The sequence below is a fragment of the Hypanus sabinus genome, unplaced genomic scaffold, assembly GCF_030144855.1.
Source record: "Hypanus sabinus isolate sHypSab1 unplaced genomic scaffold, sHypSab1.hap1 scaffold_131, whole genome shotgun sequence".
NCBI classification, from domain to species: domain Eukaryota; kingdom Metazoa; phylum Chordata; class Chondrichthyes; order Myliobatiformes; family Dasyatidae; genus Hypanus; species Hypanus sabinus.
Window position 1 is genome coordinate 628,897 of NW_026779378.1, and position 14,818 is coordinate 643,714.

The 14,818-nt window shown below is 44.2% G+C and overlaps 2 protein-coding genes across 2 annotated transcripts in view; one reads left to right on the forward strand and one right to left on the reverse strand.

Annotated features, from left to right (window-relative positions):
- LOC132386791 (gastrula zinc finger protein XlCGF8.2DB-like) overlaps nucleotides 1-14,818 on the reverse strand; it is a 142,462-nt gene that overhangs the window by 90,301 nt on the left and 37,343 nt on the right. The window lies entirely within an intron of this gene.
- Nucleotides 2,958-3,619, forward strand: LOC132386792 (zinc finger protein 664-like). Its single transcript, XM_059959137.1, has one exon. It carries the CDS (start codon nucleotides 3,192-3,194, stop codon nucleotides 3,462-3,464), a length of 273 nt encoding a protein of 90 aa, XP_059815120.1. The 5' UTR covers nucleotides 2,958-3,191; the 3' UTR covers nucleotides 3,465-3,619.

The following is a 14,818-nucleotide window of genomic DNA, read 5'->3' on the forward strand; positions in this document are numbered from 1 at the left end:
CAATCCTGTAGTCTAGCGAGACAAAACTTAAAGGTTTCTCAAAACAAAATGAAGTGTTGGTTTGATAAGCAGGGTTGTGAAAGAAAATACCGGGTGGGGAATAAGGTGCTTGCCTTATGTTGACGAATCCACTTCAGGTGAAATTCAATAGACTGTATGAAATAGTCTCTCAATTTAATGATGTGAATTATGTTATTACAACACACGACCGACGTAAGCTAACACAGCTGGTACACGTAAATATGATAAAGCCTTGTTTTGATAAGCAGGCACCATCTGTGAGTGTTGTTGTCAAAACATATGAATCTGGCAACCCTGAGAATGGAACGATTGACTCGTCTGAGACTTTTCACAAGCCAAACATGGTCCCAGTTAGGCTAATGAACTCGGTTGTTCCAGAAAACATTGATAACAAGTTGGCTCATCTGCAGCCAAAGCAACAACAGCTGAAGAAATTAATTCTGAAGTTTAAAGATTGATTTCCCGATGTTCCCAAGCAAACCACCTTCGCAGTACATGATGTAGATATTGGTCAAGCCAAACCGATTAAACAACACCCATATCGCATGAACATAGAAAAGTGTAAATTGCTGGAGCAAGGAATTGACTATATGCTGGAAAATGGTATTATCAATCCTTCAGCATCAGATTGGAGCTCACCTTGCGATATTGTGCCCAAACCTGATGTAGTGTTAGATTTTGCACTGATTGTAGGAAGGTAAATGCAGTAACAAAAACAGATGCCTATCCTATCCCTAGGGTGGATGATTACATTGATAAGGTTGGAAAGGCTGAATTTCTTACAAAGATTGATCTGTTGACAGGTTATTGGTGTGTTCCATTGATGGACAGAGGGAGAGAAATTTCTGCATTTGTGACACCTTTTGGGTCGTATTAATACAATGTTTTGCTGTTTGGAATGGAAAATAGTACAGGATCATTCCAGGGTATGTTTGATTCTGTAATTCGAGGGTTAGAACACACAGATGCCTATATTGATGCCTAGTCACAGGGAGTGACACTTGGGAAGAACATATCACTCCAGTGGAGAAGCTGTTTGACAGGCTTTCCCAGGCCAGCCTTACAGTTAACTTGGCAAAGAGTGAATTTGGCCATGACACTGTGACCTATCTTGGTGTTGTTGGAGGTCAAGGCAAGTGGGCCCCTGTTCAGGCAAAAGTCCAGGCAATTTCTCAAGTTCCTATTCTGACTGGTAAGAAGGCTCTTCGAAGGTTTTTGGGAATGGATGGATATTATCGTACGTTCTGCAAGAACTTTGCTGATATCGCCCTTCCTCTGACTAATCTCCTGAAGAAGGGTGAAAGTTTGCTTAGACCGAGCCTTGTCAGGAGGCATTTGATCGATTGAAAGCCATTTTTATGTCATCAATCTGTGCTCAGGGCACCTGACTTTACAAAGCCGTTTTCTATAGCTGTGGATGCCAGTGATGAAGCTGCCGGGACAGTGTTATTACAGAAAGATGATGAAGATGTTGAACATCCTGTAGCTTACTTTTCGCGAAAATTCAACGAGCAGCAAATAAATTATTCCACCTTAGCGGGCTCACTTTTGACATATAAGAAACACTTGGACAGATATATGGATGAGAGGGGTTTGGGTTGATATGGCCCAGGTTCAGGTCAGTGGGATTAGGCAGAGAAATGGTTCGGCACAGCCACGAAGGGCCAAAAGGCCTGTTTCTGTGCTGTAATGTTCTATGGTTCTTAGATAAAGAGTTGTTGTCACTCACCTTGACTTAGGGGCATTTTGATGTCGATGTTTGTCCTGAGAAGAAACCTCTGGTAGTTTATACTGAGCATAATATGTTGGTGTTTTTGATTCAGGTGAAGGGCAAAACCAGATGATTGTTAAACTAGTGTCTGATTTTACAAGAATATGGTATTGTGATAATGCATATGAAAAGCACGGACAATATCATTGCCGATTGTCTTTCCAGATGCTGACCTTACAATTTTAATAGTGAAGCAGAATCTGGTATTTGTATACGATTCTGCAATGTGTTCCATGGTAACCGTACATTCATTATTTTACATACTGCAGCTTGCAGTTAAAACTTTTCGCTTTTAGAACAAAAATAAATTATTTGGGGGGAGGGGATGTGTTATGAATCCCTAAGTTTCGTTTGCTGTGGACTGTCACTTTAAGAGAGAGCCTGAGTGAGGTGGGGACTAACAATGACGTCAGCCGCTGACTTTCTCAGCTGACTTTTGATTTTTACAGAGAGAGAGATCAAGGAGGCGGGACGGTCTGACTTGCAGATTGTTTTCATTACTCCCAGTTTGTTTAGTTTTAAGCGAGGACACAGACACAGTCAGAAGGAGACAAAGAAAGAGAACAAAAGGATTTAGACAAGGAAACTAATGGCCAAGGGTCACTGTTTGGAACTCTCCTGTGCCCACAAGGGTGGTTTGATTATCGATCCAGTGCACACCGAATGGGTGCCTGTCAACAGGAATAATCCACAGGAGTGGATTTTGTTTGCTGAATCCTGTGGAGACCACTTTTGTGTTAACCCTTGCCTGGGTATGTGGTGTGGTGATTCACTTGAAGACGATATCCCTGTGACAAACACGAGGTCCTCTGAAATTCAAACAACAACACACACAAAATGCTGGTGGAACACAGCAGGCCAGGCAGCATCTATAGGGAGAAGCTCTGTCGACTTTTCGGGCCAAGACCCTTCGACAGGACTAAACGAAAGGAAAGATAGTAAGAGATTTGAAAGTAGTGGGGAGAGGGGGAAATGCGAAATGATAGGAGAAGACCGGAGGTGGTTCGATGAAGCTAAAAGCTGTAAAGGTGATTGGTGAAAGTGATGCAGAGCTGGAGAAGGGAAAGGATCATGGGGCAGGAGGCCTCGGGAAAAAGAAAGGTGGCGGGGCAGATGGAGAACAGGTAATCAACTAAATATGTCAGGATTGGGGTAAGAAGGGGAGGAGGAGCATGAACGGAAGTTAGACATTTTAATTACACGTCTCATTCCCATTCTGATATGTCTATCCATAAACTCCTCTATTGTCAAAATGAATCCAAACTCAGTTTGAAGGAACAACGCCTTATATGCCGGCTGGGTAGCCTCCAACCTGATGCCATGAACATTGACTTCTCTAACTTCCGTTAATGCCCCTCCTCCCCTTCTTACCCCATCCCTGATATATTTAGTTGTTTGAATGTACTCCATTTCCCTCTGGTACGCAGTTCACACCAGGGAGAGGCCGTTCTCCTGCTCCGTGTGCGGGAAGCGATTCACTTGGCCATCTCAACTGAAGGTACATCAGAGAGTTCACACTGGGGAGAAGCCGTTCACCTGCTCAGACTGTGGGAATGGATTCACTTGGTCGTCTCAACTACTGAGACACCAGCGAATTCACACTGGGGAGAGGCTCGGACTTTGGGAAGAGATTCTCTCAGCCAAATCAACCAAATGTGCATCACTGACTTGATACCGGGGAGAGACTGTTCACCTACTGTGAATTTGGGAAGCGATTCGCTTATTCATCTAACCTTATGTAACTCTTGCTTCGGCTATCAGCTTAAACTAGGAGTTGAAAGCTTTACCCCCCACTCCTGCCCACCCGGCCAAACTTAAGAAATCACATTTGGGTGGATGCTGCGTGTGTGTTCCCGGTTACAAAGCAGTACTGCACCCGAAAATAAAAAAAAAAAACGGTACACTATATGTGCTTAAACAATTGAGCTTTATCATTCTTACTTTGACTCAGTCAAAGATGTACAGTGTATCAGTAAAGTTTCCTGTAACATTTGACTTCATTATAAAGTATTATCTTGCACCTTCTAACTCACTGAGTTTTCCAAGAATCAGTTTTTGTTAGCTGGCATGACAAGAGGTTTAGTTGAATACAGCACCTGGTGGGGTAAGAGTTATACGCTCCGATCACAGGGTATGGCAGGATAGATTCTAGCATTTTGTTAGGAAAAATAACACTTTAGAAACGCAACAGCAGGAACAGACTGAACCTAGAGTCTGGTTATAGAAACAGAGAAAATAGGTGTAGGAGTAGGCCCTTCGGCCCTTCGAGCCTGCACCGCCATTCAGTACGATCATGGCTGATCATCCATCTCAGAACCCTGTACCTGCTTTCTCTCCATACCCCCTGATCCCTTTAGACAAAAGGGCCATATCTAACTTCCTCAACTATAGCCAATGAACCAGCCTCAACTGTTTCATGTGGCAGTTAATTCCACAGATTTACCACTAACTATGTGAAGACGTTTTTCCTCATCTGGGTCCTAAAAGGCTTCCCCTTTATCCTTAAACTATGACACCGTTCTGGACTTCGCTAACATCGGAAACAATGTTCCTGCATCTAGCACTTCCCCAACATCCCTTTAGAATTTTATACATTTCAATAAGATCCCCCCTCAATCTTCTAAGTTCCAGTGAATATTAGCCTAGTGACCTAGTCGATCCAGTCTTTCTTCGTATGAAAGTCCTGCCATCCAGGAATCAATCTGATGAACATTCTCTGTACTCGCTCTATGGCAAAAATATCTTTCCTCAGATTAGGTGACCAAAACTGCACACAATATTCTAGGTGCGGTCTCACCAAGGCCTTGTACAACTGCAGTAGAACCTCCCTGCTCCTGTACTCAGATCCTTTTGCTATGAATGCCAACATGCCATTTGCCTTTTTCACCACCTGCTGTACCTGCATGCCCACCTTCAATGACTGGTGTACAATGACACCCAGGTTTCGTTGCACCTCCCCTTTTCCTAATCGGCCACCGTTCAGATAATAAACTGTTTTCCTGTTCTTGCAACCAAAGTGGATAACCTCACATTTATACACATTATATTGCATATGCCATGAATTTGCCCACTCACCTAACCTATCCAAGTCACCCTGCAACCTCTTATCATCCTCCTCACAGCTAACACCGCCGCCCAGCTTCATGTCATCCACAAACTTGGAGATGCTGCATTTCATTCCCTCATCTAAATCATTAATATATATTGTAAGCAACGAGGGTCCCAGCACTGAGCCTTGTGGTACCCCACTAGTCACTGTCTGCCATCCTGTAAAAGGTCCTTACTCCCACTGTTTGCTTCCTGTCTGCCAGCCAATTCTCCATCCACATCAATACCGTACACCCAATACCGTGTGCTTTAAGCTTGCACACTAATCTCCTGTGTGGGACCTTGTCAAAAGCCTTTTGAAAATCTAAATATACCACATCCACTGGCTCTCCCTTATCCAGTCTACTAGCTACATCTTCAAAAAATTCTGTAAGATTTGTCAGACATGATTTTCCTTTCACAAATCCATGCTGACTTTATCTGATGATTTCACCTTTTTCCAAATGTGCTGCTTTCACATCTTTGATAAACGAGTCTAGCATTACCCCAAAGCCGACATCAGACGAACAGGTCTATAACTCCCTGGTTTTTCTCTCCCTCCTTTTTTAAAAAGTGGAGTTACATTAGCCACCCTCCAAACTTCAGGAACTAATCCAGTATCTAAGGAGTTTTGAAAAATTATCACTAATGCATCCACTATTTCTTGGGCTACTTCCTTAAGCACTCTGGGATGTAGACCATCTGGCCCTGGAGATTCATCTGCCTTTAATCCCTTCAATTTACCTAACACCACTTCCCTACTAACATGTGTTTCCCTTACTTCCTCCATCTCACTAGACCCTCGGTCCCCTACTATTTCCGGAAGATTATTTATGTCCTCCTTAGTGAAGATAGAACTAAAGTCGTTATTCAATTGGTCTGCCATATCTTTGTTCCATATGATAACTCACCTGTTTCTGACTGTAAGGGAACTACATTTGTCTTGACCAATCTTTTTCTTTTCACATATCTATAAAAGCTTTTACAGACAGTTTTTTATGCTCCCTTCTAGCTTTCTCTTATAATCTTTTTTCCCTTTCCTAATTAAGCCCTTTGTCCTCCTCTGCTGGTCATTGAATTTCTCCCAGTCCTCAGATGTGCCGCTTCTTTCTGCTAATTTATATGATCCTTCTTTGGACTTGATACTATCCCTAATTTCCCTTGTCAGCCACGGGTGGACTACCTTCCCTGTTTTTTTTTGCCAAACTGGGACGAACAATTGTTGTAGTTCACTCATGCGATCTTTAAATGCTTGCCATTGCATATTCACCGTCAACCCTTTAAGTATCATTTGCCAGTCTATCTTAGCTAATTCACGTCTCATACCTTCAAAGTTACCCTTCTTTAAGTTCAGAACCTTTGTTTCAGAATTAACAATGTCACTCCCCATCTGAATGAAGAATTCCACCATATTATGGAGTTACGTACCCCGTAACTGGGTGCCTTAACAGCAAAGATAAAAGTATCCGTTGGAGTCTGGCACTATTTTCAAAACAGGGTTTATTAGTAAAATGTATGAATAAATATCAACAATGCAAATATACAGATAATGCACGTTAGCAATACTAAACCTAAAAGTGTGGGTATAATAATAATCAATAATAAACAAGCTCTATCGTTGTCGAGGGGATAAGGAATTATCATATGTGAGTATAACGTTCAGTTCAGTTCATGTAGGCTGAGGTAGTTGTTGGTTCTTGTGTTCGATGTGTTGTCATAATCGTTGGGGAGGGAGAGAGAGAGAGGGGGGGGAGAGAGAGAGAGAGAGAGAGAGACAGACAGAGAGAAGTGGCAGCTGCAGTCATTCAAACCTTCCTTTATTTTCTTGATCCGTTGATGTGTTGTTATGGCCATTCAGGTATGATCCCTCTGTCCTTTAGCTAGACCGTTCTTCTATGGTTGACTCGTCACCCAGGCAAGAGTGGACACACACACACAAGCCCCCACCAGCCTCGATATAAACACTGTGAGTTAAAATTGACCGATCTTCCGTTCGGTCTCAGATGCCCCCACTTTTCTCTTGAGTTCCAACACTTAAGCAGTGCTCACTAGTGTGTCTCTTGGTGCGTCTGAGGGGTGTCTGCCCAGACCTCACTTTTATCCCTTCTCACGGGGTCTCAGGTGTCAATCAGTTTTGAATGGCTTAGCCCATCAAACCAGCCCACTCCGGCTGACCACTGAGGAATTCTAATGAACAGAATAGTACCAAGTAAACAGCCCTTTCCGGAGCCGTGAGTCTTACAGGAGTCATAATATGGTCTCACTCCCCCGGTGTTATCAGCAGCAGAAGTTCCAAATTGTTTTCCTCTTATCTGTGTCTCTCTCTCATTCCCTCTCATGAGCAGCGTGGTAACAGTAACAGTTTGTGATTTTTTCCCAGAGGAGGGGACATGGGCAACCCTGCACCCTTCTGTCCATCAAAGCTGTTCATCCTTCGTAACAATGGTCATGCACGACAAGACCTAAGGGGCCTCGCACGACAAGATTGCTAACTAACCCTTCCTCATTGCTCAATACCCAATCTGGAATGGCCTGCTCTCTGGTTGGTTCCTCGACATGCTGGTTCAGAAAACCATCCCGCATACATTCCAAGAAATCCTCTTCCTCAGCACCTTTATCAATTTGGTTCACCCAATCTATATGTAGATTGAAGTCACCTATTATAACTACTGTTCCTTTATTGCACGCATTTCTAATTTCCTGTTTGATGCCATCTCCATCTTCACTACTACTGTTAGGTGGCCTGTACACAACTCCCACCAGCGTATTCTACCCCTTAGTGTTATGCAGCTCTACCCATATCGATTCCACATCATCCAGGATAATGACCTTCCCTTATATTGCATTAATCCTCTCTCTAACCAGCAATGCTACCCCGCCTCCTTTTCTTTCCTGTCTATCCCTCCTGAATATTGAATATCCCTGGATGTTGAGCTCCCATCCTTGGTCACCCTGGAGCCATGTCACTGTGAGCCCAACTATATCAGATTCATTAATAACTATCAGCACATTCAATTCATCTGTCCTGTTCCGAATGCTCCTCACATTCACACACAAACCCTTCAGGGTTGTTTTCACAACACTCTTAGCCCTTATACAATTATGTTGAAAAGTGGCCTTTTTTGCTTTTTGCCCTGGATTTGCCTGCCTGCCACTTTTACATTTCACCTTACTACTTTTTCTTCTACCCTCATTTTACACCCCTCTGTCTCTCGGCACTTGTTCCCATACCCCTGCCACATTAGTTTAAATCCTCGTGAACAGCAGTAGCAAATGCTCCCCCTATGACATTGGTTCCAGTCCAACCCTGGCGCAGACATACCGGTCCCACCTCCCCCAAATCAGGTTCCAATGCCCCAGAAATTTGAATCCCTCCCCCTTGCACCAGTTTTCAAGCCACGTATTCATCTGGAATATCCTCCTATTTCTACTCTGACGAACAGGTTTTTGATGTTATCAAGGGCAAATCATGCTTGACTAATCTGTTGGAGTTTTTTGAGGGTGTAACAAGGATGTTAGACGAGGGTAAGCCAGTGGATGTAGTGTACCTAGATTTTCAGAAGGCATTCGATAAAGTGCCACCTAGGAGACTGGTGAGTAAAATCAGAGCTCATGGCATTGAGGGCAGGGTTTCAACATGGATAGAAAACTGGTTGGCAGATAGAAAGCAAAGGGTAGCTGTGAATGGGTGTTTCTCGGACTGGCTGGAGGTGACTAGTGGGGTACCACAGGGCTCTGTATTGGGGCCACAGCTCTTTACGATTTATGTCAACGATTTAGATGAGGGCATTGAAAACTATATCAGCAAGTTTGCTGACGATACGAAACTGGGTGGCAGTGTGACATGCGAAGAGGACGTTAGGAGAATACAGGGAGACTTGGATAGGCTGGGTGAGTGGGCAGATACTTGGCAGATGCGATTCAATGTGAATAAATGTGAAGTTATCCACTTTGGAAGCAGGAACAAGAGGGCAGAGTATTGTCCGAACAGTGTAGAGTTAGGTAAGGGAGAAATGCAAAGAGACCTAGGAGTCCTAGTTCAACAGTCAATGAAGATGAATGTGCAAGTGCAACAGGCAGTGAAGAGGGCAAATGGAATCTTGGTCTTTGTTACAAGGGGAATTGAGTACAAGAGCAAGGATATCCTTTTGCATTTGTACAGGGCCCTGGTGAGACCACACCTGGAATATTGTGTACAGTTTTGGTCTCCAGGTTTAAGGAAGGACATTCTGGCAATTGCGGAAGTGCAGCGTAGATTCACTAGGGTGATTCCTGAGATGGCAGGGCTGTCTTACGCAGAGAGATTGGAGAGATTGGGCTTGTACACGCTGGAATTGAGGAGATTGAGAGGGGATCTGATTGAAACGTTTAAGATAATTAAAGGATTTGATAGGATTGAGGCAGGAAATATGTTCCAGATGTTGGGAGAGTCCAGTACCAGAGGGCATGGATTGAGAATAAGAGGTCAGTTATTTAAAACAGAGTTGAGGAAGAGCTTCTTGTCCCAGAGTTGTGGAGGTGTGGAATGCACTGCCTCGGAAGACGGTGGAGGCCAATTCTCTGGATGCTTTCAAGAAGGAGCTAGATAGATATCTGATTGATAGGGGAATCAAAGGATATGAGGACAAGGCAGCGACTGGGTATTGATAGTGAATGATCAGCCATGATCTCAGAATGGCGGTGCAGAATCGAGGGGCCGAATGGTCTACTTCTGCACCTATTGTCTATAGTCTATTGTCTAAAACCACTATCTTTATTCGTATCTACTTACAATATAATAACTTAAGCAAGATAAGTGTGTATATGTATGTGTACATAGAACTCCCAAAATATTGAGCTCGGTTTTGGATGGTGGGGTGGGGGGTTGTTTGGATCAATGCTTAGAATCTTGAGATGGCAAAGTGTGAAAGTTAAGTTCATTCACGGAATAAGGGATGGGAGAGAGATATTTGTAATCCAGGGCAAATACAGAGAGAAGGCAATTACATTGAATTCCATAGGTACCACGGTGGTAAAATGAGATAACAGTCGCCGTAGATTTTACCCGTCGCCGTTCCAAATCCACGTACGAATTATCACCGAAAGTGACTTGTCACAGGGATCAACAACACACACAAAATACTGGTAGAACACAGTAGTCCAGGCAGCATCTATAGGGAGAAGCGCTCTCGATGGTTCGGGCCGAGACCCTTCGTCAGGACTAACCGAAAGAAAAGAGATTTGAAAGTAGTGGGGGAGAGGGGGAAATGCGAAATGATGGAAGACCGGAGGGGGTGGGATGAAGCTAAAAGCTGGAAAGGTGACTGGCGAAACTGATACGGAGCTGGAGAAGGGAAAGGATCATGGGACGGGAGGCCTCGGGAGTAGGAAAGGAGGGGGTATCACCAGAGGGAGATGGAAAACAGGCAAACAACTAAGTATGTCCGGGATGGGGTAAGAAGGGGAGGAGGAGCATTAACGGAAGTTAGAGAAGACAATATTCCTGCCATCAGGTTGGAGGCTACCCAGCCGGTAGATAAAGTATTATTCCTTCAACCTGAGTTTGGATTCATTTTGACAATATAGGAAGCCATGGATAGACATATCAGAATGGGAATGGGACGTGTAATTAAAATGTCTAACTTCCGTTAATGTCCCTTCTCCCCTTCTTACATCCCTGTCATACTTAGTTCTTTACCTGTTCTCCATCTACCCCCGTCCTTCCTTTCTCCTGAGGCCGACCGTCCCATGATCCTTTCCCTTCTCCATCTCTGTATCACTTTCGCCAATCACCTTTCCAGCTCTTAGCTTCATCCCACCACCTCTGGTCTTCTTCGATCATTTCGCATTTCCCCTCCCCCCAACTAGTTTCAAATCTCTTAATATCTTTCCTTTCGGTTAGTCCTGACGAAGTGTCTCGGCCCGAAACGTTGACATCGCTTCTCCCTATAGATGCTGCCTGGCCTGTTGTGTTCTACCAGCATTTTGTGTGTGTTGTTGTTTGAAGTTCAGATTTCCTCGTGTTTGCTTTTAGGGAAATCTTCTTCTAGTGAATCACCACACCACATACCCAAGCAAGGTTTAATACATAAGTGATCTCCACAGGATTCCCCAAACAGTTCCAAGCCTCATCAAGGTCGTTCTTGTGTGTGGCAATGGCAGTCACGGGGTACAAATCATGACTCTGATTTTGAATTATTTCATTTAACCTGATCAGGAACACGCAGTGCCTTTGCGAGAAGTTGAAATCCCAACAGACTCTGTTACTGACCCCACTTCTGCCCCCTCATGTGGGCTTTTCCATTTACATTCCGCACTTAGCTGGCAATGCCCCGTATTTCCTACTTTCGAATCCATTATTACAGTCTCCTCAACGATGAGCAAAATAACACGAAAATATTCGCGATACAGACATTGGCCATTCTACCAATCTGGACCGCTCCGCCATTCCATTATGACTCGTTTATTATCCATTTCAAGACTGTTTTCCTGGATTCTCCTCGTCGTCTTTAATCGTGCAAACTGCGCCTGAAGTATAACTAATATCCTGGGCTGCACAGCCAAAGAATTCCACAGATTCACTGCGTTCTGGCTGAAGAAATTTTCTCCATCTGTGTTCTAATTGGATGTCCTTCGATTCTGAGGCGTTGATCTCTGGTCCTAGACTATCCCACTGTAGGAAACGTCCTTTCAAATCCTCTGTATTGAGAGGTTTCAATGTTCGGTAGTTTGCCACGAGATCTCACTTCATACTGCTAAACTCACCGTGAGTTAATCAGTGTGATGGCCTGGTGGAAGAAGCTGCCCCGGAGCCTGTTGGTCTGGGCTTTGATGCTGCCGAATGGTAGCAGCCGGAACAGTTTGTGGTTGGGGTGCCTCTGTTCCCCAATGATCCTTTGGACGCGTTTTTTCACCTGTGTTTGTAAATGTCCTGAGTCACGCCAAGTTCACAACTACAGATGTGCCGGGCTGTCCGCACCACACTCTGCAGAATCCTGCGAGTAAGGGAGGTACAGTTCGCATGCCAGGTAGTGATGCAGCCAGTCAAGATGCTCTCAATTTTGCCCCTTTCGAAATTTCTTAGGATTTAGGGGCCCATACCAAATTTCCACAACCGTCTGAGCTAAAAAAAAAGCGCCGTTGTGCCTTTTTCACAACACACCTGGTGTGCACAGACCACGTGAGTTCCCCGGTGATGTGGATGCCGAGGAACTTAAAGCTGTTAACCCTCTCGACCCCAGATCCAATAATGTCAACAGGGATTATCCCGCCTCCATTCCTCCTGTAATCCTCAACCAGCTTCTTTGCTTTTGCAACATTGAGGGTGAGCTAGTTTCCTTGCAACCACACTGTCAGGGAGATGACTTCTTCCCTGGAGGCCACCTCGTTATTGTTTAAGTCCAATCCATTTAGCGTCGTCAGCAAATTTAATTAGCAGATTAGATCAGTGGGTAGCGAAACAATCATGGGTATATGGGGAGTAAAGGAGGGGGCTTAGTACACAGCCCTAAGGGGCTCATGTGTTGAGAGTCAGAGGGGTGGAGATGATGGAGCCCACTCTTGTGAATTGTGAAGTTATACATTTTAACATTATTGAAATTATAAAACGAAAATTCTTTTAACTTGTTTCTTGTTTTCCCCATGTTTTCCTCATCATTACTGTAAACGGCCGTGCTGCAAACCTGCTTTAGCAAGGTTAACTTATATTTACAGTTTGAAAATACTCTCAGGCCAATAGGAAATGTGTCCCGATATGTTGTCAGATTAGAGACAAGTTGGGCCGATGAAGAACTACATCGCATCTGTACTGTAGGATTCGATGTTTGCTGAAACTGGAAAGCTTCAGCCAGACAGAGAAAGGGCAATTATTCTCCCAGCAACATACCGGTATACGAGAGAAACCTGAACTTTAAATAAAGGGAAAACGCCGAACGAGAAGGAAAGAAAATGGACGTCGGGATTGGCAGACACGGCCAGGTCACTAGGAAGGTTTAGAAAATGGACACTTCGACGGTGGATCTTTGTGTTTTCAATACCGGGCATCAGGGTGATATAACGTGCAAGGTAAAATATATTTTACAGGACGGAAATTACCAAGCAATCCAATCTATACTTGGATTTTTTTCCCTCAGAAATAAAGGCATAACTGCTGGGAACAGCAACACTTTCAGGCAGTTCAATTCACTAATATGCTTTCACTGCAGGTTTTTTTATTTCAAAATTTGTAAATTATTTGATCCTATCATCTGAGCGGTACAGACCTAAAATATTTCAAAACTAAAGTAGCCGGCGAGAGCAGAAGACCTTTCAGTTGTTCTCTAAATTTTGTCTGGGTTACTCCGTAGATAAAAGTATTTGTGCAGCTGCTGAAATTCTGAATCACAGATCCCCAAATCTGTGCCTGAAAAAACCGAATGGACATTTCCAGGTCTGTGCAGAGGCATCGCATGAAAATGAAGACCAGAGTGGTTGTCGCCCAACAGAGAAAGAAACTCGCCGACAGGCTGAAGAGCAGAATGATGGATTGTCTCCGACTCTCCATCTCCGGATCTCGCTGTTTCCCACAATTTCCCCGTCCCTTCAGCCCCCTGCGGACTCTGCTCACCGCCAGTATCTGTCTGACCGTCAGAGCATTGAGGGTCAAAATGAGGAAGAAAGGAAGTAGCGGATTCAACAGACGGTCCACCCAATAAAACCCCTCAAACGATCCCGAGAAAAGAAGTACGGACCTATCGAAACAGTCCCAGTGACCCCTCACCAACAACGATGCCCATTCCATGTATACGAAATAAAATGGTATGTTTTTTAAACAGAAACCGATCGATATTGCGCCAATCACCAAACCCGCAATTTTTGGGATGCAGTATTTCGTTTTAAAATTAGCGGAGCAAATGGCCACAAAGCGATCGAAAGTGAAAACGACAGTCAACCACACGGAACAGTCAACGGTCACGTGACACAGGGCGTAGTGGACAAGGCAGAACGGAGCGTTGTCCAGGACTCTTTAAGGAAATCTGTATACTCGACCCATCTGGTAGAACAGGACTTCGATAATCACCACCATTAGATCCGCCGCAGCCATCGCCACCAGGTACCGCGTCACACATTTGAAGAGACCGCAGTTTCCTCGGCTGAGAATGATGATGGCCACAAGGTTAACTGCAGTGAATGAAAAAAGACCAAAAATAAGATTAAAGAAAATCAAAAGCATTTTTTTTTGTAGAAATACAGCAATCATTTGTTCGATTGAGGTAAAATCCATCTTTCATCTCTGCTGGACGTTATCAGTGGAAGTAAAAAAATGCTTTGCTTGTTTCAACACGTGACCGCAGCACAAAGCGTTTGACAGTAGCGCATGCTCACATTAATCTCTTCACGTTCACCGATGCAGCAGCGAGGAGTAGAGTCCAAGAATGATGGAGCACAGAAACGGGTCCTTCGGTCCAATATCTCCATACTGACCGACGTGGACATCTGATACCGTTTTCCGTGATTGGATCAGATTCGTCAAACTATTCATGTGTACTTCAAATATTAGTAACGACTCTGTAAGGCCCATTTCCTTTGTCAGGCTGTTCAATGCACACAGCAACTTCTATGTGAGGAAACGTCGCTCGGAATCCAACTACATTTCTGCCTTTTGCAATAAAATGCCACTCGGCCGAACCTCTCCCTGTAACTCAATCCCGCGAGTCCCTGCAAATCTTTGTAAATACTGACTGCACTCTTTTCAGCGGACTTCTGCCTTTCCTATCACAGGGCGACCAAGACTGTTCACAGAACTCCAAGCGCGGTATCTCCAAGGAGAGGGGTAGTGTAATTGAAGTGCGCATCTACGCTTTTTTCCGAAAGTCTGAGTTACTATTCGATTGCAAGGTCAGATTCTGAAACCAAGATCTTGCACCTCAGCAACCTTCCCTCTGTTTTATTTTACTGCTTCGGGGACAAACCATTGCTCTG